Source organism: Mesoplodon mirus (genome assembly GCF_964341445.2).
Source record: "Mesoplodon mirus genome assembly, chromosome: 5".
In the NCBI taxonomy this organism is placed as follows: domain Eukaryota; kingdom Metazoa; phylum Chordata; class Mammalia; order Artiodactyla; family Ziphiidae; genus Mesoplodon; species Mesoplodon mirus.
In genome coordinates, this window is record NC_138980.1 from 38,245,308 (window position 1) to 38,272,378 (window position 27,071).

The 27,071-nt window shown below is 58.7% G+C and overlaps 1 protein-coding gene across 6 annotated transcripts in view; it reads left to right on the forward strand.

Moving 5' to 3' along the window:
* The first annotated feature begins 402 nt into the window (after positions 1-402).
* Positions 403-27,071, forward strand: part of EVI5L (ecotropic viral integration site 5 like) — a 30,152-nt gene continuing 3,483 nt past the window's right edge. Inside the window, exons 1-14 of one of the 6 annotated variants that reach the window (XM_082623022.1) lie at positions 403-563; positions 12,028-12,211; positions 13,572-13,761; positions 14,167-14,391; positions 14,477-14,551; positions 15,206-15,331; positions 16,521-16,664; positions 16,813-16,902; positions 18,053-18,150; positions 18,234-18,294; positions 21,487-21,540; positions 22,414-22,446; positions 23,442-23,582; positions 26,437-26,565. In XM_082623022.1, the coding sequence (XP_082479148.1) occupies positions 12,075-12,211; positions 13,572-13,761; positions 14,167-14,391; positions 14,477-14,551; positions 15,206-15,331; positions 16,521-16,664; positions 16,813-16,902; positions 18,053-18,150; positions 18,234-18,294; positions 21,487-21,540; positions 22,414-22,446; positions 23,442-23,582; positions 26,437-26,565 (1,503 nt within the window). In that variant the 5' untranslated portion in view covers positions 403-563; positions 12,028-12,074. Of the gene's footprint in view, positions 564-12,027; positions 12,212-13,571; positions 13,762-14,166; positions 14,392-14,476; positions 14,552-15,205; positions 15,332-16,520; positions 16,665-16,812; positions 16,903-18,052; positions 18,151-18,233; positions 18,295-18,758; positions 19,056-21,486; positions 21,541-22,413; positions 22,447-23,441; positions 23,583-26,319; positions 26,566-27,071 lie in introns of those variants that run through there. The other 5 variants (XM_082623024.1, XM_082623021.1, XM_082623023.1 and 2 more) reach the window with 5 other exon arrangements.

The following is a 27,071-nucleotide window of genomic DNA, read 5'->3' on the forward strand; positions in this document are numbered from 1 at the left end:
GCCGTCCCAGGAAGTCTCGTTATTGGGCAAAAAGCCCGGCTCTGGGCGGGGCTTAGAGCCAAACGCTAGCCTGCCTCTGTCTAGGGTTCCTCAGGGACGTAGCCTTCCCTCAGAGACACACCCCTCTCTCCTTTCTATTGGCCCTGCCAAGTGTTGATCAACAGGATTCCACATTCCGATAGGCAAAACACCCCGTCCTTCACTGCTTCCCTAATTTCAATTCGCTTCTCTCCTTAAAGGCGGCAACCTTCTGGCCGTAGCCAGGGCCCTCGCCCTCCTTACGGAGTGACCATGGATTGGCCAGACACCCCGTCACTCCTGGCCAGTGGGCGGAGCCAGAGCTCCTTGGGGCGGTGAATTGGCTGACTGGGCCTCGGGGGCGGGGCAGCGGCTCCTGTCAGCGGGTGAAATGGCAGCGACAGAGCCGGCGGCGGCCGCGGTCCCGGGGGGCGGCTGAGGGGGCCGGGCCGGGCTGCGGGGCGAGCGACGCGGCGGGGCCCGGGACGGCGGCGCGGCCCGGGACGGCAAGGCTCGGCATGGCTATGGCGGCGCGCTCTTCGCAGGTAGGTAGGCGGCGCGGGCCGGGCCTCCCGGGCGCCTTCTCAGGCCCGCGACTCCGCGCTGCGGCCCACGGGGGCCGGGCAAGACTGGGACTCGGGCCCCCTCGCCCCGGAACCCGCGCCGGGAGCCCTCGGCACTCCCAGCACGGACCCTGGCCGTCAGCCTCGGGCCCTGGCCCCTGCCCATCCTCGTTCCGACGCTTCCCGACCCCTCAGGGCCCCTCCCACGACTCCTCCGGGCGCCCTCCTCCCCCACGCCACCCCCTCCCCGGAAGGCCCCCTCAGGCCCGTGACCCCCGCTCACCCTCTTTACTGACCCTCAGGACCCCTTTCCGGACCCTTCAGGACTCCTCCAGTCCCCACCCCGCAGCCCGGCCCCTACGAGCGCCCCCGCAAGCTCAGGACCTCCGCCCTCTCTCTGTCCTGATCCCTCAAGACCCCTTTCATCTGTAGACCCCTTGCCACGCCATCCCTCCCCTCACTTCACATCCTATCTCTGGGCCTAGACCTGCCCCCGCCCCCAAGGATACCCGTCCTAGAGCCATACCCCTCCCTTCTGACCGCACAGGACCCTTCCCCAGCCTCTGTAAATCCGGATTCCTGCCCGCAGGCCTCACCTCAGCCTGCTGGTCCATCTCCCACCCCCAGCAGCCCCATACCCAAGGGCACCCCTGAAAGCCACTCCTCAAGGTCCTCCTCGCACGCACACACACCCTGATCCTGACCCGTCTTGATCCCTACTTCCTGAAAATCCACCCTCACCTCATGCTCAGGACCTCCCAACAGATGTTCTGAACCCCACTCCTCACCCAAGGGACACGACCTCTGTGAGGGCCCCACTCACACGCACAAGCGCACACACACACACACACACATCTGGGAGGCAACAGAGCAAAACCCAGGAACCCCAAAAAACTCATACTGATAGACACCCTGGGCCCCTCACACACATTCAGGAGCCCTTCACACACACGGACGGACAGACACTTGGATCCCCAACACACACAGAAAAACTTAAGACCTCCAACACAGAGCCAGGCAATTGGGACCTGCCCCCCTCAACGCACGCGCGCACACACACACACACACACACACACACACACACACGGCTCCTCAGCACTTTGGCACCCCTCCTTGGAATTCACCTGCCCAGGTCCTCCTGGAGACCCCAACAGCTCCCAGCTCAGGCAGAGAGTCAGAGACATGAACTACCTGCCCTGCCCCAGGCAGCCAGCCTTCCCATCCACACCAGCCTCCCTGAGCCCGTGCCCCTATTGGGGCCCTGGAGGTGGCGGGGTGACCCAGAATCTCCCAGCACCCCTGTGGACACCTGCCCCAGGCCTCTTCCCCTTTATTCATCTCCCCCACTTTACCCTTCTTCAAAGGGAAGGATGCTCCCTCTCTCTCCTACACCAGTCTCCCCAAAAGAACCACTGCCTGCCCCCTGATTTCTGCCACCCCTGGCAGAGGGGTAGGGGTACCGCCTGCTCCTGGCCCCAGTCCTGAAGTCTGACCAGACTGGTAGGACCAGCATCCTGACCCCATCACGCCCGCTGGCCTCAGATGGCAGGGGCAGCCCCTGACAGCCCCGAGAACTCTTTCACCCACGACCGGCCTGTCATGCCAAAATGAAACAGCTTCCTTCGATCCTGGCATTTGAGACCCAGTGGGGCTGGGTTTGGGCCTGCCAGAAGCAGACAGCTCTTTGTTAAGGAATATTTTCAGAAGGGAAAAATGTGCTGAAGAGGCTCGGGTGGAACACGAGTGAGGACTCGGCTTGGTTTTTTTCTCTCAGCCGGGCTGGGATGGATCTGGGGGACCCATGTCGTCGTGTCTTTCCAGGTGTACTGGCTCTTCCCGCCCTACAGCCCACACTCTCGGGTCCAACCTGTGTGTCCCCCTGGGCTTCTATGGTCGACTGCAGGTGGTTTGGTTTGACTGCAGGTTGGGATGAGGCAAGTCAGAGAGGAGGGCAGATCACAGAACTGGCGAGACAGCGCAGCCAGGACCGCAGGGACTGAGAAGGAGCCCCAGGTCCTGCCTGAGGGGAATCCAGATCAGGCCAGCGCTTCCTGTCTGACATAAGCATGCCTGGAAAACCCCAGAGGAACAAACCCAGGCTTCTTTGTGGATATTTACCAGCGGATTCTGGATGGCTCTGGGGAAAAGCGCATCTAGGCTTGGGGCCTTGACTTACCCATCTAGAAAATGGGGAGAGAAATCCCGAGACCAGGACTTTGTACTTCAGGGGAGCCAGAGAGGTTAGGATGTGGCCCTGAATGTCCCCTGGGCACCATGTGGAAGGGGTCAGTGGGGTCCAGGAGGGGAGTCGCCCACCTCTGGGTGCTAGCAGAGTCACTGGGCATCCTGGGCCCCTGGTTGGAATTAGCTGATGCCTCAGTGGATAATGGCTGTCTTTCCATGGCTGAGCCAGTTTACATCAGGGCTAAGAGACAGTTGGTTGTGGGATTTGTGGTCCCACAGGGACCTCCCAGGGGGGCAGAGGGCTGTCGGGTGCCTGTTTGCTGGCAGTGCCCACACCCCACGTAGACCTCTGACGCTGGGCGGGGAGAGGTTTGTTCTGCCCACGTGCTGAAGGGAGGAGTGAACGAGGAGATTCTGAAGGTCACGAGGCACACAGGAAACAAACTCCACGGCCTCCCCAGGGGGGACTTTGTGAAGATGCAGTGGGGTCAGAAGCCTCCCCAGGATAGACTGTGGACTCCTTAGGAAAACACGAGAAGGCTCCCGGGAAGGTCTGGTGAAAGACATCAGTGCCCTTTACCCTAGACTTGGGGGCCGGGGCCAGGTCTTTGTGCATGTGCTTTTGATGGGTGCAGGGGGAACGGAGGATTGTGCTCCAGTTTCCTCTTGCAGAATATGGGTGCTGGTTGTTCCAGATGAGGCCCCCACCACGTACTGGGAATCAAGTCAGGAGCTGGGGTGTGAAGGAACGTCAGGGGTGGCCCCTGCCCTGCATCTAAAGACCCTCTCCATGTCAGCAGGCAAGAGCTGAAACCAGGAGCGCACACTGATCAGGCCGTGCTGCGCACCAGGCCCTGTACCAAGCCCCATTGACATACTATCTCATTTAATCCCCCCAAACCACCCGGAGGAACCAGCATTCCAGCCCGTGCCCTTACCATCCCATCCCGTGTGGAAGCAGGAGACAGATTAACGGACAGCATGCTGTGGAGCAGAGAAAAGGGCCCAGCGCATCCCTGGGGCATCAGGGAAGGTGGAGCAGAGATGACATACGAGTTGGGAGAGGAGCTCTCTGGGCAGGCATGGCAGGGAGGGGTGTTCCAGGCAGCCCAAGTGCTTGGAAGAGGCCCAGGCGGCAGGAGCAAGCATGGTGCATGCAGGGAAGCGTGCCTTGTTTGGTGGGTTTCATCCTATAGGCCTTCATGTCCCAAATGCCATCCAAGGGGCACACACCATGGGATGCTCCCTGGTCAAAGGGACCAGTATTTGAGGGCTTCCCTGGTGGCGCAGTGGTTGGGAGTCCGTCTGCCGATGCAGGGGACATGGGTTCGTGCCCCGGTCCGGGAGGATCCCACGTGCCACGGAGCGGCTGGGCCCGTGAGCCATGGCCGCTGAGCCTGCGCATCCGGAGCCTGTGCTCCACAAAGGGAGAGGCCGCAACAGTGAGAGGCCCGCGTACCGCAAAAAAAAAAAAAAAGGGACCAGTATTTGGAATTGAACTTGGAAAGGCAGCAAATAACCCCACCCCACGCCCCCCTCCACCCAGGGACGTCTGCTGCACACATGTTCTAGAAGCCAAACAGAGGGCAAGAGGGAGGATAGTTAGAGGAGAACTAACAACTCGCCGGGGCTGGGGAAGAGATTGATCCCTTCCAGGGAGATTTCAAGAGCTCCACTGGCACTTTTCTTTCATTTCTCAGCGCACCGTGATGTGTTTGTGAGATTGTTTTTTTTGTTGTTGTTGTTGTTTTTTATCTTTTGGCCACGCCACGCGGCCTGTGGGACCTTAGTTCCCCAACCGAGGATGGAACCCGTGCCCCCTGCATTGGAAGCATGGAGTCTTAACCACTGGTCTACCAGGGAAGTCTCTGTGAGATTGTTTCATTGAGGGCTATCTCCCAGCCCAAGAGTCCCACGAGGGCAGGGCACGTGTCTGTTTGTTCATGGTTGAGTCCCAGGCAAGAACAGGGCATGTAGCAGATGCTCGGCAGACACTTGGTTGATTTTAGGAGCTGACAGTCCTCCCTACTCACCCAATTCTGAAAGAGGGCCTGGATCTCTTCTGCAGAAAGAGGTCAGATCCATCTGCTTGGAGAGCCCCCAAAGGCAGGGCCGACCCACCTTGCCCTGGGCCCTGGCCCAGCCAGCCTTTGCAGCAGGAAAGATACCATCTTGGCTTTGAAGAGCCAGAGCCTTTACAAGATGCCACTTCTCTTATCCACCTGTCCCTGGAAGGCTTATGAGGGCTTTAAATTGTTTCCTTTGTCATTCTCAGGAATACTGAAATATAGAGAAATCAGGGATTTGCCAGGAAGGAACCTGTGATGGTGGCAGAAAGTAGCTGCTGACATGCAAGGTAGTAAACTTTTTTTTTTACGTCAGAAGGGATTCCACAGGTCCTAGGTCAGAAGGGATTCCACAGGTCCTAAGGGATTCCACAGGTCCTTCCACAGCTGATTTTAGCCTGAAGGTACTTGCTGCTGCTGCTGTTACTACCAATAACAATGATTTTAGTTTTATTGCGTTTAATATTTAAACAGGGCCGCCACATAAGGGGTGGGCCTGCTGAGGAGGGAAAGTTTGTTTATTCAGTCCACAAATATCAGATGCCTGATGGTACACTAGACTCTGGGGATCCCCTAGTGGGCTAGCCAGCCCCTGCCCTCATGGAACTTTCCACCCAGGGGGAAATAAATATCATGGGCCAGCTCCTGAACTAAGTACTTGACAGGTTTTAGCTCATCTATTCCTCCCAACAAAACCTGTGAGGTCGGTACTATCATCAACCCTGTTTTCAGATGAGGAAACTGAGACAAAGCACATTGTACCCAGATCAGAAAGATAGAAAAGTAGGTGAGGAGGGATTTGAACCCAGGCTGTTGGCCCTGAAGTCCTCCCGGGAGGCCAAGAGATCTGGGATCATTTATACACACACACAGCCATGGAGGAAGGTACATGGATGTGGAAACATCACGAGTGACACGGAGGAGCGGCTAGAACTGGGGACAAGAGGAGGGCCGGCAGTGACTGCTGAATTCCAGCAGCCGTCCTTGTTACCTGAGGGGCAGCTCGCCCATCAAATGCCCACCCCATGGCCAAGGAAAAGACCCGGAGACGTCAGGCCGTCTCCCCAGGAGTCGGGGTGGTCTGAGTGGCCCAGCTGATAGTCTGTCAGTCTGGGCAGTTGGGGTCACGTGGCATCTTTCAAGACTTCAGATTTAGAAATGACTCTGGGTCCCCATAATCATTAGAGGTAGAGGATCAGAAGCTGGGCTGGTAGGGGGTGGGGTATGGAGGCGGGGTAGGTAGAAAAGCAAAATTAAAGGAGTCTTGGGGTCTCCTGCCTGCCTCTGAAAGATGGCACACACACACTCACTCACTCTCCCTGTTGAAAAAGAGTAACTCATTTACTGAGCGCTCACTGCACTTGGTGTTTTACATAGGTTGTTTCTAAAGTCATTGAATGCAGAGTGACAGCTCAGCTGATCAACTTGGGGCAAAGGCTCTGGAGTCAGAAATCCAAGTGCAGGGAATTCCCTGGTGGTCCAGTGGTTAGGACTCTGCACTTTCACTGCTGAGGGTGCGGGTTCCGTCCCTGGTCTGGGAACTAAGATCCCGCAAGCCGCTCAGTGAAAATAAAAAGAAATGATTTTTTAAAAATACTTTGGTCACTCAGTATTTAAAGAAAAAAAGAAGGGCCTCCCTGGTGGCGCAGTGGTTGAGAGTCCGCCTGCCGATGCAGGGGATACGGGTTCGTGCCCCGGTCTGGGAGGATCCCATATGCCGCGGAGCGGCTGGGCCCGTGAGCCATGGCCGCTGGGCCTGCGCATCCGGAGCCTGTGCTCCGCAACGGGAGAGGCCACAACAGTGAGAGGCCCGCATACCGCAAAAAGAAAAAAAAAAAAAAAAAAAAAAAAAAAAGAAAGAGAAAAGAAATCCAAATGCAAACCTTTCTTCCTCTACGGCCTCGTCAGGAGACCCAGTGAGCAACTCTCTACTCGCTAGGGCACCTCTCACATGTTATAAAACTGTCCTTTACTTTTCTGTCTACCCTGGTACAGAATCTTCTTCTTTTTTTTTTTTAATTTTAAAAATAGACTTTAGTTTTCAAAACAGTTTTAGCTTTACAGAAAAATTGAGAAGATCGGGACTTCCCTGGTGGCGCAGTGGTTAAGAATCCGCCTGCCAATTCAGGGGACACGGGTTCGAACCTTGGTCCAGGAAGATCCCACGTGCTGCAGAGCAACTAAGCCTATGCTCCACAACTACTGAGCCTGCACTCTAGAGCCCGCGAGCCACAACTACTGAGCCTGCGTGCCAAGAACCTGGTCTCTGCAGCAAGAAAAGCCACCGCAATGAGAAGCCCGCACACCGCCATGAAGGGTAGCCCCTGCTCGCCGCAACTAAAGAAAGGCCACACGCAGCAACGAAGACCCAATGCAGCCAAAAATAAATAAATAAATAGATGTAATCTCTCATCATTTCTTAAAAAAAAAAAGAAAAATTGAGAAGATAGTACAAAGCATTCCTACAGACCCCACACTCACAGCCAGTTTCCCCATATTAGTAACATCGTCTGGTAAGTTTGTTATAATTAATGGACCAATACTGATACATTATTATTAACTAAAGTCCATACTTTATGCAGATCTTCTTAGTTTTTCCCTAATTTCCTTTTTCTTTCCCAGGACTCCTTCCTGGATCCCATAGGACATTTTGTCCTCACGTCTCCTGAGGCTCCTCTTATCTGGGACAGTTTTCTTAGGCTTTCCTTGTTTTTGATGACTTTGACAGTTTTGAGGAGGACTAGTCAGGAATTTTCTAAAGTGTCTCCTAATCTGGATTGGTCACATGTTTTTCTCATAGTCTTGGGGAGAAAGGCCCAGAGATGAAGTGCCCATCTCATGTCAGCGTATCAAGTGCACATGCTCTCAACATGACTTAGCACTGATGGTGTTGACCTTGACCACCTGGCTGAGCAGCACAGGGGTTTTTCTCTTCCTTCATCCAGCAGACATTGATTGAGCACCTACTATTGGCCAGATGCTGCATTAGGGGCTTGGAGTAGAAAATTAAGAAGATAGGCCTTTGCCCCCAGAAGGTTCATGATCCGGTAGGGCAGGCAGTCGTGTATAGTAGGAATTGCCATAGAATGTGTCTTGGCCTGGGGTATAGGGGTAGGTATTTTGGGGGAGAGGGGAGAGAAGTGAGCCAGAACCCTGGAGGTGGTCGGGGGCAGGGGGTGGTTTGCCAGGAAAGAGTTCACCAAAAAAAATGAGTTTCCTTCTTTTTTATGGTTGAATACCATTCCATTGTCTGGATGGACCACATTTCATTTATCCATTCATCCATCGACGTTTGGGTTGCTTCCACTTTCTGGCTATTGTGAATCATGCTGCTGTGAACAATCATGTACAGGTGGGACTTCCCTGCAGGTCTAGTGGTTAAGACTCCACGCTTCCAATGCAGGGCACGCTGGTTCGATCCCTGGTTGAGGAACTAAGATTCCACATGCCGTGCGGCCCAGCCAGGAAAAGAAAAAGAAAAGAATTAAAAAAAGAACTGTGTACAGGTTTTCCTGTGAATGTACGTTTTCCATTCTCTCAGGTAGATAACCTAGAAGCGGAATTGCTGGGTCATGTTGGCAACTCTTTGTCTACCTTTTTGAGGAACTGCCAGACTGTTTTCCACTCTACCTCATCTTTTATTCCATGCGTTTCTCTCAGTCTGTAATAGAAAGTGCAGGTGATCATCTCTTGGTCTCTGCCCGCCCCCCACCCCCATATGCTCTGGGCGTGCAGAGGCTGCTTCTGTCTTTGCCCAGCAGTATTCAACCCTTATCATGGTGCCCAGGACCTGGCTGGCACTAAGGAAATACTGGTGGGTGGGCAGGCAGGTTCTATTCCTCCAATATTTCTCAACTCTCAGGTTGTACCAGGCTCAGTGCGGGACGCAGAAGTAGCAGGGACCCAGACAGTGGTGATTCCTACCCCGGTGGTGGATCTGACTGAGCCGTGCTGGAGTCAGTTGGCAATCTTGGCTGGTGCTCAGGAGAAGGGAAAAGCTGGGGATGAGGGTGTCACAATCACCGACATGTATCTGGTCATTTAAGTCCTGAAAGTGAACTCACCGAGGACATGACGGGATAAGGACCAAAGCAGGGCCTGTGGAGGAAGGGGCACCAGGCTAGGCCGAGGCAGGAGGAGCCTCAGGAACCTGGCCTCTTGGAAACTAGATGGGAGAGGACTTAAAGAAGGGGGAAGCATGACTGGCAGTGTCCAAACGCCCCTGTGAGGGAGAGAAAAAGGGAGGCGGAGGGTCCCCAGCATCTGGACCTTTCTGCCCTCCAACCCCACCCCCAGCTCACCGGCAGTCTTCTCCCACCCCTCTGGCTTGGCTCAGCTTCCTAAGCCATGGGCCACCTTATAAGGGCGTGGCAGGCGGTGGTGTCAGCAGGGACAGCATTAGGTGGCCCACTGCCCACTCCGCAGGAGCCAGGAACCCCCTTCGGGTGGCTGCAGTGAAGCAGAAACAAAGGGCATTGAAATGGGGCCGTTGAGAGGCTGGGACCCCAGACCTGGAGGGCCTGTGTGTGGATCTCAGAGGCCAGTGGCTCCTCAGCACTCAAGGGGACCTGCCTTGTCTCTGCGTCTCTGTGCCCATCCAGCAAGGGTAGGGCGGCCGCGTGCCCTGGGGAGATGGGGGCTCATTCGCCTCGTTCCGCTCCACATCCCTGTCCCTAGAACAGTACCCGGCCCTCAGACGACCCCCAGTAAGCGCCAGGGAGGGAGGGACTGAGGCAGTGAGAGTCCGGGCGCTCTGGAGAAGGGACAGGGCTGCTCACAGAGCTAGGAGGGCAGTGAGCCCACGTCCATCTGTATGTACTCGGTTCCAGGCGTGGCGAGACCTGGTCAGTGCAGGAAGCGTGCGTGTGTGTGTGTACGTGTGCACGTATGGGCAAAGGGGTGTGTGGGTGTGAGATAGTGTGTGATTGTGTATCTGAGCGTGTAGGTGTGCGACTGTGTGAGTGTATGTCAGAGCGTGTGTGCATGTGCCCGCAAGACTGTGCGTGAGGTGGTTTGTGAGTGTGAATGTATCTGTGGGGTGTAAGGTTGTGGGTAAGTGTGAGTGTGTGAGTGAATGTATCTGTGTGGGTGTGAGGTTGTGGGTAAGTGTGAGTGTGAGTGTGAATGTATCTGAGTGTGTGGGGTGTGAGTGTGAAGGAGTGTGTGTCTGTGCGTGCATCAGGAGGATGGCTTCTGGGGCTGCGCAGCATTTAGAGAGTATGGGGATGAGTCAAGAGAAAGTTCCTGAGGGACCAGAAGGTTCTGCCTCTCAGACTGCAAATTTAAGCCCTGGGTATTGAATACATTTTATTTCTTGTATGAAATACACATTAATTTGTGATAAGTATCTGAGCAAACTCTGCTAGTGGATTGCCCTAGTAGTTTCTTTTAATCGGAAACCCAGAACTGAACCATTCTCTTGGGCTCTTTGCAGGCCAGGGTTGGGGTTGGCAGGGGAAGGCAATGTGCTTCTGAGGCTGGGGTCCCCTGGGCTCAGCATGGAGACAGTGGACCCCAGCCCCAGCCCTGGCCACGTGTGGTCTTTGTCTTTGAGGCCCCCACTACTCCCCAAATCCAGCTGTGCTTATGGGGCTCCAATCCTCGCCTCCACCACCTACTCCCCTCTCCCAGCTCTGAAGCTGGGAAACCTACGCGGCCTTCCCAGTCCCTCCCTGCCCAGAGAGATCCTTCCAAGTCAGCACTCCTTGTCCATGGCCCGCCTCTGCCCCGGGCCAGCCACAGACTTTGCGGGAAGCCCTGGAGCGGCCCCCATTGTCCCTCTCTCAGAAATGATTAACTCCTGGCTTGGTGGCGCACCGTGGCTTGGTCTTTGGGGCAGGTTGTCCCTGGCCAGCTGGGCAACAGGAGGAAAAGGTCGTCTGCTTCTGATGGGAGCCATTGCCTAGAGTTTGTACCACTCTCAAAAGCTAGAGCCCTCAGTGCCCGACAAACTCGAGGGGCCCTCAGGGGCCAGAAGCAGAACCAGTGGCCTTGGGGAGCCACAGAGTCCTGGGGTAGGAGGGTTATGAGCCCCCCACGAGGTGAAAGAAAAATGGTGCCCCCTGCCCCTTGACAGGGGAGCACAAGGGAGGGAGACTAGAATCTAGTGCATGGCCAGGATCAAGTCCAGCTGACCTGTGGACCCCCAGGTGTTGGTTAGGGGCTGAGCTTGGGCTGTGGGAAGGTGCTCAGTGACCTGAGGGTGCCAGGCAGGTGCAAAATGGGCTGCTTTTGTCCTGTGACTGTCCTCCTGCTGCCTGGAGACCAGATGCCCCCTCTCCAGGAACTGGGCGAGGGCCCCTCTGTGGCTGAGCTGTCAGAGCCAGGTCAGGTGAGGTCCAAGGAGAGCCACATTTCAGACGCTGTTCCATTTGAGTCCAGAGCCTTTGCTTTCGGCACAGTGCTGAGCTGGAGCCAGTGTCCCTGAAGCTCCCAGGAGGGTGGGGCTGGACCATCCCCAGCAGGAGTAGGAGAGATGGGCCGGCACCCACCCGGCACGTGGCAGGCCAAGATCAGGATACTGATCAGAGCCTGTAGCTCTCACTCTGACACCATCAGAGCACAGATTCCTAGCACTTTGACATGTCCCTGGCTTCCCTGCCCAAGGAGAGTTGACTCTTCTGGCCATTGGCAGCACCAGACAATTAACAGTAGAGAATAATTGCTTCTGGCTGTGCCAGCAGCCCACTTTGGTTGATGAGACAGGGAAGGTCAGATGCTGAGGCAGGGCTCCCAGGACAGGCCACAGCTGGGGACAGGGACCAAAGCTGTCAGGAAGAGCCACCAAAGCAGGGGCATCGGCACCCCCAAGGTCGCAGCAGGGACTCTGAGTGTGATGGGGAGCCTTGACCCCTTAGCCTGCTGAAGACTCAAGGGTGTCAGTTGAGACTTGGTGTTCATGTGCAGGGACAGCAGGACAGCTCAGGCGCTGGCCGTTGCCCTCCTGATTCCATCCAGGCATCTGGCCTACAAAGGCAGGGATCCCAGTAGCCAGCCCCCGGGGCAGAAGGAGCCAGCCAGGCCATCAGCTAGACTGGGGTGCGTGGGGATGAGGAGTGACCAAGTGGACAGACCAGAGGTGGGAAGCCTGGGGTGAGGAAATGTCTCTGTGTGACCAGCAGGCTCACTGGTCCAGAGCCGGCGGGACAGGGTGGGCACCCTGCCCAAAGCTGACCACACATGTTTCTGGTCCCCAGACAGAGCTGTGACCTGGCCCTGCTCGCGGCTGAGGAGCCTGCCCACCATGGCGAGCCCCACTCTGAGCCCCGACTCCTCGTCCCAGGAGGCCCTGTCGGCCCCCACCTGCTCCCCCACCTCTGACTCCGAGAACCTCAGCCCCGATGAGCTAGAGCTGCTGGCCAAACTCGAAGAGCAGAACCGGTGAGCTGGGACCTGAGGAAAAGGGAGAGGCCCCAGGGGTACAGCCTGGGCCCCAAACAGAAGTTGCTGGTGCCACCTCACACTCAGAGCTAGGCCTGGCCCTGGGCCAAGCGACAGCTCCCAGCAGAGGCTTGACAAGGATGTTTGCCATCACCTCCCACCAGACGGTTCTCCCATTCAGATGAGGAGGCCACGGTATCAGGGCCCAGTGGACCTGGCCTTCACTTCTCTAGCCTTTATTGAAGGGAAGAGTAAATCCTCTGACTCTGGAGTTGGCCCTTCCCACTTCTCCTCTGGCCCACCCCCTGTTTTAAAGTGTAGGTTTTATTATTATGCCAGTATGGCGAGGCCAGCAGATCAGGAGATGACTGCCATTAAAAAGACAGTTTGGGGAATTCCCTGGTGGTCCAGTGGTTAAGACTCCATGCTTCCACTGCAGGGGGCACGGGTTCGATCCCTGGTCAGGGAACTAAGATCCCACATGCCGCGTGGCATGGCCAAAAAAAAAAACCCCACAGTTTGTTGCGCACAGATTCCAAGAGGAGGGGCACAACACACCGTGCACCATGCAGGGCCACCCGGGAAAGCACCAGGGTCAGTCAGGAGGCAGAGGGAATGAGAAAAATGTGGGCAAGAGCCTTTATTGTGGTTTCTGCCAGAAGGAATGGTGAGGCAATGTAATCAAGCTTAGGACTGCCTAGTCTGAATACCTTCAGCAAGCTGGGGGCATAGGGGCTGGGCCTATTTGTCTAGTACCCGGCCCTGGGGTGATTAGGGCAGAGGGATAGTGGCCTTGAGTGCAAGAGCCTAACAGAGGTGGGTGGTTTGTGGGTTCTGGATTGGTTGGTTTGCATATGAAAAGTACACTAGCAGGCAAGTCCTTAATTATCTCTAGGAATCTGCTAGGCCTGGGAGGGGCAGTCCCTCCTGCGTCAGGGAGGCCCCAAATGTCAAAGCCTCAGAAATAGGTGGTTCATGCAATCCCTTGCTAGTTGGGTGCCCCCAGCCAGCATCTCACCCTCTCTGTACCTCGTCTGTAAACAAATCTTTACAAAACCCGCCCCACAGGGTTGGTACGAGACTACATGAGCTACTCCCCATGCTTCTCAGCCCAGGGCCGGGCACAGAATGGGACACATGAATGGCATCCTCTCCAGGGCTCCCGGGATCAGGATCAGGGCTCAGAGAGGTTAGGGCACTGGTGAAAGTCACTCAGCAAGTGCCTGCTCAGGAAAAACAACTTAGACCCAATCCCTGGTATCCTCTGGGACCCCAGGGAGGAGGGGCCAGGCTCTTTGGGACCCAGGGGCCAGGGTGGGAAGCTCCTGCAGCCTCCACCCTCCCCCACTGCCACACCCAGGCTCCTGGAAGCCGACTCCAAGTCCATGCGCTCCATGAATGGCTCCCGGCGGAACAGCGGCTCCTCGCTGGTGTCCAGCTCCTCAGCCTCCTCCAACCTGAGCCACCTGGAGGAGGACACATGGATCCTGTGGGGCCGGATCGCCAACGAGTGGGAGGAGTGGAGGCGCAGGAAGGAGAAGCTGCTCAAGGTGGCGCAGGCGGTGGGGCTGGGCGGGCGGCCGGGGGAGGGCAACGTCTGCCAGGGGCCGCAGCACGAGCAAAGGGCAGGACTGGAGGTGTGGGGGCACTTTCGGGGTGCCTTGCCAGGGCCGGGGGGATGGGTGTGGAGATCAGGGAGGGGCTGGCACCCCAGGCACCCTCCTGCTTCCCGCCCGTGAGTTCCGTGATGGGCTGGGGCGGCGCATTCAGCCTCGTGGACGCCGCGTGCCGTGCAGTGGCTCGGCCGAGCTCTGGGCCCTGGGTGAGGCGTGGGTGGACCCAATCTCAGAGGCCGGGCTGGGTGGCCGTGGGGAGGCTGCTCTGGGATGGAATCCAGCCCGGCCTCCCAATCCCACCCCCTGACCCCCCCACCCCCGCTCTGACCCTGTCGCCAGGAGCTGATCCGCAAAGGCATCCCGCACCATTTCCGGGCCATCGTGTGGCAGCTCCTGTGCAGCGCCACAGACATGCCAGTCAAGAACCAGTATTCGGAGCTGCTCAAGATGTCCTCACCTTGCGAGAAGCTGATCCGCAGGGACATTGCCCGCACCTACCCAGAGCACGAGTTCTTCAAGGGCCAGGACAGCCTGGGCCAGGAGGTGCTCTTCAACGTCATGAAGGTGAGGCCCCCTGGCCCCACAGAGAACCGCTGCGGTCATCAGTCCTGGCAGGACCCTGCCCTGACTCGCATGTGTTCCCTCTCAGGCCTACTCCCTGGTGGACCGGGAGGTGGGCTACTGCCAGGGCAGCGCCTTCATCGTGGGCCTGCTCCTCATGCAGGTAGGTGGCCTGGGCCCGGCCCATCCCGGCTCTGTCTGCCCCCAGGAGGTGGACAAAAGGAGAGTGTTCCCTCCATCCAGTGTCCTCCTAGGTCAGAACCTCCCTCTGTGTCCACCTGTGACCTCTGACAGTCTCCCAGCCAGGCCCCCAGGGGGTGAGCACAGAAGGCTGGCCACCTGTTCTGTCCCTTATCCCATCCCAAGATTGGAGGGAGGGGTAGGCCATCCTACTCAGTCACCCCCCAGGGTCGGGTGGGACACTCAGGCTTAGGTCAGCCAGTGGGATGTTTATGGGGCTCGGGGTCTCCTCCAGAGAATCCAGCAGGCTTAGGAGAGGGAGAATGGAGACGGCTGGGAATGCACCAGAGGATGCCTCCACCATGGGCTCTGGAGGTGGCCAGACCTGGGGTTCAAGTCCCAGCTCTACTGTTTTCTGCCAGGCGGCCTTGGGCAGGTGACTTCAGCCTCAGGAGGCTTCCTGTCATTGAAACAGGGTGGTGATATTTACCAGAGAGGTTTGCTGTGTGGGTCCGGGCAGCCCGGCACTGTCCACGTTCAATAAAAGTAAATGGAGCAGAGACAAGCGAAGCCATAAGAAGAGCAGTGGGCGCCCCCGCCCCCCCCAACTCACAGCCCCCTGCCCGCCCACCCCCAGATGCCCGAGGAGGAGGCCTTCTGTGTGTTCGTGCGGCTGATGCAGGAGTACCGCCTGCGGGAGCTCTTCAAGCCCAGCATGGCAGAGCTGGGGCTCTGCATCTACCAGTTCGAGTACATGCTACAGGTGAGTGGGCCCAGGGGCGGTCCCGCCTGCCCCCTCCTCTCCACCAGCCCACACCTACGGGTGCTAACATCGGCCATCCCGGTGAGTCTCTTTGACTGAAAATCCCACGCCTGAGAATCACATCCAGACATTCCAGCTCAGAGAGGGGCTCTACTCCCCAGGGGGCCGTAAAGCACTGCCCTGAAGGATGCTTTGAGGGACCAGGCAGGGGCCAGCCCCTTCCAGTGGGGGCTCCTCAGAGCTCGGGGCTCCCAGAACCACTACGGCCAGGATGGAGGGGTCAGCCTGGCTCAGTCACACCCATGGCACCCTCCTGTCTGCTCCCCGGTGTGGCAGAAGGAGGGAAGGTGTTGTCTGCCTGCCTTTGCTGATTACTGGAGAACCGCAGCCGCCTCTGTTTATAAATAGCAGCCCCACAGGGCCCGCTCCTGGCTGGCAGAGAGAACCGGTATACGTGTGTGTACACGCACACACACACGCACACACACACACATGCACGCGCGCACGCGCCTGCTCTGGAAGCCGGTCGCAGGTGGGGCTGTGCAGCTCTGTGCCACAGTGGGCAGGACGCGCCCAGTCATGAAAGCCCCCTTCCTCAGGCCCAGAGGATGGCTAGGTGCTGTCAGTCAAGGGGACCGGTAGTGCCAGCAAGCAGGTGTTCCAGGGCCACAGAGAAGGAGCAATCCCACCCCAGGCTGGGGAGCTGAGAGCTCCCGTGGTGAAGGAGCTGGCCGCCACCAGAGAGCTCCTGAGTCAGGAAGCCCAGGGCAGGCCGGGGGACAGCCCGAGGGTGTGTTCTCCCAGTGAAGGACCTCCAGGGGGTCCTACCGCCTTCTCCAGCCTCAGTTCCCCCAGCTTCGGTTGCTTTCCAGCAGTCTGAAGTTCAGACCAGTCAGACAGGCATCCCTTGAGCGTTGCTGGGCACAAAGCACAGAGCATTGTGGGGGGCGGTGGTGAGGGTCCCACGGGCAGCTGGGCCTCCTGCCGTCCCTGCCCATGTCCCCACCTAGTGCTCCTCAGAGCTCTGCGGTGCTGCCGCCCCACCCAGAGACAGTGCCGGGGGCTGCCCAGGGCAGGTCAAGGAAGGCTCCCTGGAGGTGCAGGCACTTCCGGGTGGAGGGAGCCTGTGGTGCCGACAGCTGTGCCCAGCACCCTCCTCATGGTGCCCGGCCCCCTACCCCCACCCCAGGAGCAGCTCCCGGACCTGAACACCCACTTCCGCTCCCAGAGCTTCCACACGTCCATGTATGCCTCCTCCTGGTTCCTCACGCTCTTCCTGACCACCTTCCCACTGCCTGTCGCCACGCGTGTCTTTGACATCTTCATGTACGAGGTGAGGACCACATGCCCCTTCCTCTCCTGGCCACTCTGGATGGAGTGATTCACGCCCTCAGTGGAAATGGTTGCAGGGCTCAGGGAGGGGTCAGAGGGCTCCCCAAGAGAGCGTGACCAGAGATGCACTCCCCCCGCCTCCTTCACAGGGCCTGGAGATCGTGTTCCGGGTGGGCCTTGCCCTGCTGCAGGTGAACCAGATGGAGCTGATGCAGCTGGACATGGAGGGGATGTCCCAGGTGGGCCAGGAGGGCCAGGGCAGGCAGGCTTGCCCCCCAGCAGGGGCATCTGGGCAGGTGGAGCCCTTCTGAGAGATGGGGAGGCCCTGGACTTCCTGAGCACCCTGATCCTTTCCCATCACCTCTGCCCCCAGCCAGGTCTCCATGGAGGACCGGGGTGGGGGGGTGCCCGAGGAGACCCAGGCTCTGCCAGACACAGCCCAGGGCCAGCAGCCTGGCAGCAGGGAGAAAGGAAGCCCCAGGCCGAGCCCTGGGAGTCCCCCCGCTTCACCTGCCCCCAGCTCTGTGTCCCCAGAACCTAACATGGCAAATGGTAATACTGGCCAAACCAGGAGGCCTTGGGTGTGGTTTTGGCCCCAGCAACCAGGCCGGGCGAGGGCACAGGAGGGAGTGAGGGGTCTGGGGCAGACTCTCGCCCTGCCCCACCACAGCCTACCCCAGCTGCCCTGCCTGCTTAGAAGAGGCCGGCCTGCATCTCACCGCCATGTCCCCATCATGCAGGCCCCCGCCCCCTCCCAGCGTCCTCCAGCTGGTGCTTCAGGGAAGAATGCACAAAGGCCACAGTTGTGTCCACGAACACGGGCATCCATTGTCCGCAGCTGCCAGAGGGGCCAGCTGGGCTAGGGTGCGGGAGCCAGCCTGGCCCCGAACTGCAGCAAGCTGTGTCCACCCGGCAGCTTGCACTTAACTCTTTGCGGAGGTTCCCGGGGCCCCAGGCGAGCAGGCAGACCACTGAGGGGTCCTCCCTCTGGCTTCCTCCACACCACCCTGATCCTTCAGCCTCTTCCGTCTCCTCTCACTGCCCTGGGGCAGCGGCATGTCTCCCCCTTCCTCCATGAAGGTCCTCTGTGCTCGGACCCCACCCACACCCACACTTGGCCTTCGCCCTCAGGAGCTCCCGAAGCCGCTTTCCCTGCACACACAGGTCCTGGCTGCAGGCAGCTCCTTCTCACGATTCCTGCTTCTTTCTCACACTCGCTCACTCGACCCACACAACAGGCCAGGTGATGGCGAGGGCCCAGGCCGACCGGCTCTGGCCATCCCTCCTGGTGTACCCAGGCCCTCCTCCAGGGGAGCAGGGTGCCGCAGGGGCTCGGGTGGCCCCAGGCGGTCAGGGCCCGTGTGTCCGTGACCACCCGTGTCCCCACAGTACTTCCAGAGGGTAATCCCCCATCAGTTCGACAGTTGCCCGGACAAGCTGATCCTCAAGGCTTACCAGGTCAAGTACAACCCCAAGAAGATGAAGAGGTCAGTACTGGGAGGCCAGGGTGCTGGCAGAAGGGGGGTCCCCGAGGGTGGGACAGTGAGCACGTCAGCCCTCCCCTCTGCAGGCTGGAGAAGGAGTACGCAGCCATGAAGAGCAAGGAGATGGAAGAGCAGATCGAGATCAAAGTGAGTCCCGGTTCGTCTGGGCAGTGTTGGCGGGAAAGCTGGGGTGGGGGTGGGGGTGGGGGTGTGGTGGTGGTGGTGGTGGATATGCCCTTGGGAGCCCCCTCAACCGCCGCTAGAGGGCAGCCCACCCAGCGCGGGCCACACAGCAGGGGGTCCTTAGGCTCTGAGAGTTGGTCCCTTGGCCTGCCTGTCCTTTCACTCACCACCAGGCCAGCATGGGAGCAAGGGCCACCCCCCCAGCATTGGGGACACGGTGGTGAACAGGGCCACTGAGATTCAACCTCCAGCCCTTTCCCCTCACGGTGGTCTCGGGCTGGGACTGAAAGGTCCAACCCTCTCATCACAGGACTGTGTCCCCTCGCAAGCAGCACCATCCTTAGGTGACAAGGGCGGGTGGGGGTGGGGCTTTCCAAAAGTCATCTCATTAACATAACAAAGACACCTTTATTCCTCTCCTCACTTAGGAAATTCCCAGGGTTTTAGGAGCCTGTGCCGGGACCAGGGACAAAGACCAAGTATATATTCCTTGTAAATCACAATATCATAGAGTGTGTTCTGGGTGTGCAGAGCCTCTGAACCCAGACGTCCCTCCGTCTCCTTCCCTCTGCTTTCATCCCTCCAGACGTGATTTTGGTTATTCCCTCAAGAGGCGTTTAGTGAGCACTGTGCGTCAGAGTCACAGCAGGACTGAGGGCCCCCAGTCCAGTGGAGGTGGGGGACAGCCACAAACACAAACACCAGCATAGCCTGGCTCTGTCCTCTTCAGGGGGACTGGAGCCCCACAGACCAGAGTTCAAATCCCAGCTCTCCTACAGACCAGCTGTGTGACCTGCCAGGAAGGTGAATTCACCTCTCTGAGCCTCAGTGTCCCCTCTGCAAAATAGGGATGACGCTCTCCTGTTCAAGTTATTATTATTATTAACCACCACCATCATCGTCATCCCTACCTCCTCTAGAAAGGCAGAGACAGAACCTAGATTAGAATCCAGGTCACCTGCCACCCATACCTGAGTGACGAAAGAGGGCATCATTGTCCTGGCCGTTTGTAAGTTTCTGAGAAATAGTCTTGTGTCCTGAATTTTTAAGCATCTCCCTTTCTCAGGAATGGCAGCTTTACTGATGCACCCGTCCAAACATGTATGTATGTTTTGCTCATGCACAGACAAGGGCCTGCTGCCATATGGTGACCATGATGGCTCAGCAGTAGGGAGGGACACAGCGGATCCTTAAACCACATGCCCAGCCTGGAATATTATCATGAGAGGAGACTGCGTGCCCCAAGGGCAGGGCAGATGCCTTCTCCCCTGACCCTGCCCTGTGCCCTTTCACCTTTCGCCTGTTTAAAAATGTACCTGGGATTTGTTTTAATCAGGTATGGTGAGGTGACAGACACAGAGACAACTGCCTTCAAAAGAAGAGTTTATTACTCACAGGAGGGGGCACACCTCTGCACGCAGGGCCACATGAGGAAGCACCAGGGTGGGTCAGGAGGCAGAAGGAGAGAAGCATGGGCCAGAGCCCTTACTGTGGTTTCCACAGGAAGGGATGGGTGAGGCAGGGCAGGCAAGTTCAAGAGAGTTCGGGATTGGCCAGTTTGAATAATTCCCAGGCTCTGGGCTATAGGGGTGCTCCCTAGCTGTCCTGGAACCATTGAGAGCAGGGGAAATACTAGCTTGGTGTGCGACAGTTAGATAAGGGAGGTGGGTGGGGGCGTTGGCTCTGGATTGGCTGGTTTGCCTATGGAAGGCAAGCTAGCAGGCAGGTTGTCTACCCTCCCTAGGAATTAGCTAGCCCTGGGAGGGGCAGTGGCTCCAGGATTAGCAAGGCCGCAGGATGTCAAAACATCAAAAATACAGAAAAAAAGGGACTTCCCCAGCAGTCCAGTGGTTAAGACTCTGTGCCCCCACTGCAGGGGCCACAGGTTCAATCCCTGGTTGGGGAACTAAGATCCTGCATGCTGCATGGCAAAAAAAGAAAAAAAAATTTAATAGTGTGATTAGTACATAGGCCCCCATAGTCCATGTTCACTCTCTGTCTGGTTTTCCCTTGGGAGGAAGAGGAGAGAGGCGAGTTGTTGGTCGGCACATCCAGCTCTTCCAGGGATGGCTGAGCTTGTGGCATCAATGCATTGAGGCCAGAAAGGGGGCAGACATTCCAGGGGTCAGGGGTCAGGACCCTGGTTCTGGATCCCTATGAGCAACAGAGACCTGTGCCGGCAACAGCTCTAACCCCAGCGAGCCAGGAGGCTCGGGCAAGACACTACCTGCCTCTGACTCAATTTCCCCTCCCATGACATGAGTCAGTGCCCATCAAACAAGTCTGCAATTCTCTCTGACCACAGTTGCTTCCTGGGAGTGCTCTGGGTGTTTCCATCGCCTGTTTCTCCCCCGTAGAAACCAAGCAGTGTTCTGTGTGATCCACAGGGAAGCAGGACCCTCACTAATCCGCCGATCAAAACTATTTCTGTACCCACTGCTTAAGGGGTACGTAGTTAGAAACTAGGTGCAAGGCAGATGTGAACCTTCCCCTCCTTCCCTGCTGTGAGGGAACCTAAAACCACAAATATGTAACCAAGACTACCAGCACAGGATGGAAGGCGGAAGCAAGGAGACCATCTCCAGAACTGCAGCCGGGGGAAACTGACCACTCTTGGGTACAGCTGGCTCTCAGTGGGTTGCGGAAATGTAGTTGTCAAACTGAAAGAAGCATGTGTTCAGCAAGACCTCTTCCCCTGGACCCAGACTCTGAGTTTGTCCTCTGAGAGTTCAACCCTGGCACTCCAAGTGAAGCAGTGAGGGGTGGGGCCTGTCTGCAAGCGGCTTCCCCCAAAACACAGAGGCCTTTACCCTGTGGGAGGCGTCACATTGGCCCTTGACAGGCTCAAGCGTGGGGTAGAAACAGACTCTGGAGGAGGAACCACCCCCCCAACGCCCCCCACCCCCCTGCACACACAGTGCGTAGCCACCAAAGTGATCACATTATTTTTACTGAACCAGAGTTTGTTTTTAAAAAAACACCTGGTGGACCATTCCGAACGGGAATTGGCCTTGACTGGTTTCTGGAATCACTGACCCAGAGCGTGAGACACTGGCGCCGTCCTGCCGGGAGGTGGCCTAGCCCTGCAGGGACAGCCGTCTGTGTGTACAGGGGCAGGCGGCGGGCTCTGACGTGCTCTCCCCTCTCCCCGCGTAGAGGCTTCGGACAGAGAACCGGCTCCTCAAGCAGCGGATTGAGACCCTGGAGAAGGTGAGGGGTGCGGCCACCAGCCTGTGGCACCGAACCCTCCCGGCCCCGAGCAGAACCCAGCAGCCAGAGGGCCAGCCAGCTTCCTGCCCCGGGCGCCGCGCCCCACTCCACCCCCTCAAAGCCTGTGGCGTAAATCCCAGAGGCCCCACCACAAGCCCCACTGAGATTTGGGCCACTGTATAAACTTGGGACTGTGGCGAAACTGCTTGAGGAGGGATTGAGTTATAACCCTGCTAACTGCAAACACGGAAATCCATGTGTGCCCAGTGCCCTCCCGGGCTGCCTGGGTGCGGGCTGCTCGGACAAAAGGAGACAGGATGGGGGAGGAGGGGGCGGCCTTGCACTGTGGAGGGGCTGCCATAGCCTTGACCCTGGCCCCAACCTGTTTTTAAAGATGGGAGTAGAGACGGGGATCCTGTACTTCCAGCTCCCCACTCAGTCTTGCTTGACCCTCCACTGACCACACCGAGTAGGTGGAATTTTTTGCCCTTGCCCCAGAGCCTTGATTCTTGCTTTGCCTCCAAATTAAAATGCACCCACCGGGCCCAGTGCTTCCCTCCCCTGCCCCCTCCCCGGATGGCACCTCCTCACTCACGAGTGAGGCCCCCGCCTGGCGGCCCCCATGGGTGGCACTGCCCTCCCCACTCACACGCAGACCCCTCTCCAGGACGGAGCTCGCTCTGGCTTTGGTCTTCCTCTGGGTCCTCTCCTGCTGGTTCTCTGGTTCTCTGGTCTCACTCCTCTCTCCCTGCTTCTAGAGACAGTCCACTGCGTTAGTGACAAGTGGTTCTTGTCTGTCTCTCCCTCTCTCCTGTCCCCGCGCCTTCTGCTCTGCCTCTTCCCCTTGTCGCTCGGAACCCCTCCACCGGGTAGGAGAGCGCTGCTCTGGCTGATAGGCTAATCCAGGTACTGTAGCTTTTCGTCTCCCGCTCCCACTTCTTCCTGGTCCCCGCACATGACCACCACACCACCTCTTCCCTGGCCGCTGCCGTCCCCCGGGGGGTGAGGGGGGCAGGCCTGGAGCTGCGCATGGGGGTGACTGGGGACCGCTTCTCCCGGGAGACAGAGGCTTCCCTCTGGGGGAGGGGGCGTGCATGTGAACGCGTGGTGCGTGTGGGTGCATCTGTGAGTGTACCCACACGCACATGCACGGGTTTCCTCCCTCCAGGGGACACAGGTGGGGACCCAGGAGGGCTCGGGGACCCTGAGGCTGCATCAGCAACAGGCCCTGGTGTGTGCACGGCTGAGCCTCCCCAACACACACACACACACACACACACACACACGTACACCCCTTCTGGCCCTCACGCTCTTCTCTGCTCCCACCTGCAAGGCCGCCATCTCCTTCCACTCACCTGCTTCTGCTGCTGCCTCATCTTGAATGGCTTTATCTGGAAGCTTCTGCCCACTACCTAGTGGCTCTGAGCCTGCAATGGGGGGCCTAAATTGGGTGGGCTGAAGGGATGAGGCTGGGGGGGCCTTGGGCAGGTGGAAGTCCCGGGCTCCAGGACTGGAGAAGGCCCCGCGAGAGGTGTATCCCACCCCCTGACCTGGCCCTAAGGAGCCAGCCTCTGGGCCCTTGGCTACCCCCACATCCCCAGCGTCACCAGCAGAGCCCAGCCTCTGCTGTGCCATGTGCCCTGGATGAGGACTTCTTTCTCCTCACCTGGGACAGAGGCTGAGAGCCAGAGCCTGGGCCCCGGGTGGCTGTGTTCCTCCAGGTTCCTCCGAGTGTCCTGTTCCTGCCGGTCCCCCCATCCCCAGGCCCCGTGGGGCGCCCCATCCCAGGCTCTGAGTGTAGGAGGCCTCACCCCTCTTCCTTCCGCCCCACCTCCACCCTCTCTGGGCCTCGCCTGGGGTGTGAGCAGAGGGTCACGGCCCCCTCTCCTCGCTGTGCTCAGGGGCAGGTGACACGAGCGCAGGAGGCTGAGGAGAACTACGTCATCAAGCGGGAGCTGGCAGTGGTGCGGCAGCAGTGCAGCTCAGCGGCCGAGGACCTGCAGAAGGCACAGAGCACCATCCGGCAATTGCAGGAGCAGCAGGTAGCAGGCTGGGTGGGCGGGGCCCCCAGGGCCAGGCCACGCCCCGTGCCCAGATGCCTGCAGGGCTCTTGAGCACATGGCTCCAAATCAGCCCTGCCTCAGCCCCTGGCCCACCTGTTCCTTGCTGGGGGGCAGGGGACCCAGAGCAGAGTGCAGATTCTCCCCCATCCTCACCCCCATCCTCAGCAGCGAACAGCCCTACACCCGGGGGGATCCCGTGTTTTCCGTTTCCCACCCCCCAATAGGGTGTCTGGCCTACCACACTGAGAGCAAGGCAGTCACCCTCCCCGGCCCCCAGCCTCAGCACAAGAGCCCCTGGGAACCAGCTGTCCCTGCCGGGACCCCTCCTTCCACCGATGGGGCTGTGATTCCTTGGAGGAGCCCTGGTGTCTCCCCAGGGTCTGAAGGGCTGTTGGGCTGTTATCGAACTAAACCCGGGTCCTCTCACCTGACATGCAGCAAAGCCAATCCATCAACACTGGGTTGTGGCGAAGGAAAGTAAAGCATCTATTTCAAACAAGGAGAACAGGCAGCTCATGCTCAAAAGAACCCATTAAGTCCCCAATGGCTTTTAGGCAGGGGTTTTTAAAGACGGTGTTAGGGGAGAGGGTCCTAGGATGCACGATCAGCTCATGGGACCTCCTTCTGATTGGTTGGTGGTGAGGTCACAGGATGATGTTTCGGGAATCTCTGTCATCAGCCTTCTGGTTCCAACCAGTCTGGGGTGTGCGTGCTTGTGTTCAGCATGTAGTCACTGTCCTCCACCTGGCTGGGGGTCTCAGTTTCTGCAGAACAGCTCAAAGATCCGTGTCACATGGTTATCTGTGTCCCTTCAGGAGGACCTAGGTGTCCTGTGACCTACCGTCCTCATCATTAACTGCTTGCTGCATTCTGGAACTCAGGGAAGGCCTAGGAGACTAAAGCCTTTTTCTACAAACAAGCAACAGGGACACCAAAGGGGTTTTGTACCCGGAAAGGCCCCACAGGGTCCTGCTCGGTTTCAATCCCCCCTTTCCTTTGAAACTTGTCAGTCCTGATGGGGGGAGGGGTGGCACAGAAAGGCAGTAAAGTTTTGGATGGAGAGGTTAATCCTAAGCCTGGCAGGGGAACTCAGCTTTAGGGGGACTCAGTTTCAGGGCTTCCCGGGGCAGGGCCAGCCATGCAGGGCAGGAGCTGGGACAAGGGAGAGGGTAACTCCTTCCAGCGCCCAGCACTTTGCCCTTGGAAGAGGGTCTGGCCTGTGCCCACCAGTCTGAGCCGGTGGGATGGGGGTGAGGGGGCAGCCCAAGTCTGTTGTGGGGTCATGAACTTCAGACGGGTAGTGGGAGGACCCATGGGCTGGAGCACTGCAGAGAGTCCGCTTCTCCCAGAGAGGGCTTTCAGAATTTTCCTCCAGCCGTACCCAGCAGGCTGCCTGCCTTATGTGGCAGCCCACCAGCAGCTGCAGCCTGCAAGCTCAGCATGCATGCCCCAGCGCAGGTCCCAGAGGGGCAGGGAAGGATGCTGTAGGCTCCCTGCAGTCCAGGGCTGAACCCAGCAGGGCCTGGCAGTGAGCAGGGGCCGGAGGGGGGTCCCTGATTTGGAGAAACCACAGGTTGCTCAAGAAACAGTGGGTGGAGAGACGGAAGGGTCATTCACTGAGGAGGGCCCCCTCACCTAGGCCTGGAGACCTGGCCTGAGGGATGCAAGCTGATTCTTCGCTCCCGGGTACAGGGGGGTGGAACTTCACCGTTGCTCCCCTGCATCCACCTCCTGCCCCGCAACCTTTTGAGTGCTGTAGCCCCACCTGGCTCTGAAGCAGCCAGGCCAGTGGGGAAACTGAGGCTGGGCTAACCCCACCCATGGCATGATGCCCCCTCTCAGGCCAGTCAGAGAGACATTCACCTGCCACCTCTGAGCTCTGGCCTTTAGGGCCTGATCAGAGCTGGGTGAGGCAGGGAGGCCGCTGCAGGCAGAGGGAGGGAGTGCTGGAGGTGCCAGTGCAGCCCCTGAGCACCGTCTCCATAGGCTCCTGGAGGAGGTGCAGCCTGGCAAGAGGTTGGCATGGGGCCCGGAGCCCATCTGAGCCAAGGGAGAGCCACTGGTATCCATGGGCCTCAGAGACCCCCAGTGGTCAAGGGCAGCGAGCAGACCTGGGCAGCTAGGCAGGTGGGGGAAGAGGGTGGCAGCTGCCCTGCCAGGCTCCCAGGGCAGCAAGATGCAGGCCCCGCTCTGACCCCAGGGGCTGCCCTCCCCCACTGGCCAGGTTTGTTTTGTTTTGGCTGCGCCACACGGCATGCAGGATCCTATTTCCCCCGACCAGGGATCGAACCTGTGCCCCCTGCAGTGGAAGTGCGGAGTCTTAACCACAGGACCGCCAGGGAAGTCCCACGGCCAGGTCTCCTTTATTGGGCACACCCATCACCCCTGGGACTCCTAGGGTACCTTTGAGAAGCCCCTGGGCACTGACCAAGAAAGGAATCTCAGCAAACTCTTTCCCCATCTGCCCCATGCCTCCCTCACCCTGTGGTTAGGCCACGGGCCACATAGCAGGGAGGGGTCCCCGGAGAACTCACCCTCCGTCCTCATCCCAGTGATCCTGGGAACCAGTCACTGGTGTCCCTTTCCATGGCATCCTGAGGCTATGGAAAGTCCCCTCTGTTCCCAGGACCCCTAGACACAGAGCATCAGGGCCCCCATGGCATCCGGCCCCTCCGGCAGATCTGGAGTTTCTCCTCACCCCCCTCTCCACCCACAGCCCGGCCCTGGAGGTGGACGGGGTGGGGCCAGGCATGGGCCCACAGCCGGCTGGCAGGAAGGCTACCCACCTCTGGCTGCAGCCTGGGGCCCAACGCAGCCCTCTACCCGCCCCCAGGATAACCCGCGCCTCACCGAGGACTTTGTGGCCCACCTGGAGACGGAGCTGGAGCAGTCACGGCTGCGGGAGACCGAGACCCTGGGGGCCCTGCGGGAGATGCAGGACAAGGTTCTAGACATGGAGAAGGTGCGACTGGGCAGGTGCTGGGGGAACCCTGGGGAAGGGGAGGTGACAAGAGGCCCTAGCCAAGGAGAAGGGGCGGCCAGGGGGACCAGTGGGACAGAGCCCCCTGCCCCAGCAGCCCCCAAGGAGCTCAGGGCACCTCCCTCGGCCCCTGCCTCCTTCTCCTTGGTCTCCACACCAGGTTCTGGGCAGATGGGAAGTTGGGCCCCTCACCCTCAGACCCTCTCAAGCCCTGGAGGTACACACGTGCGTGCACATACACACACACGAGCATACAAAAAGCAACACGACTCCACAAGGGGTGCGCCCGCCCTCATGTGCCAGGCACCAGGCCACCAGTGCGGTGGCCTTCATGGGCTCCCTGGGCTGTATGTGTCCCCCCTCAGGCCCTGGGTTCCAGGATGGAGAGGGGGAAGGGAAGGCCAAGGCCCAGGCCCATCAGGGCTGCTCCCCTCCATGGAGACACCACCCAGGGGGCCATCCTCTCCCACCTGCAGCCCTCAGGGGGC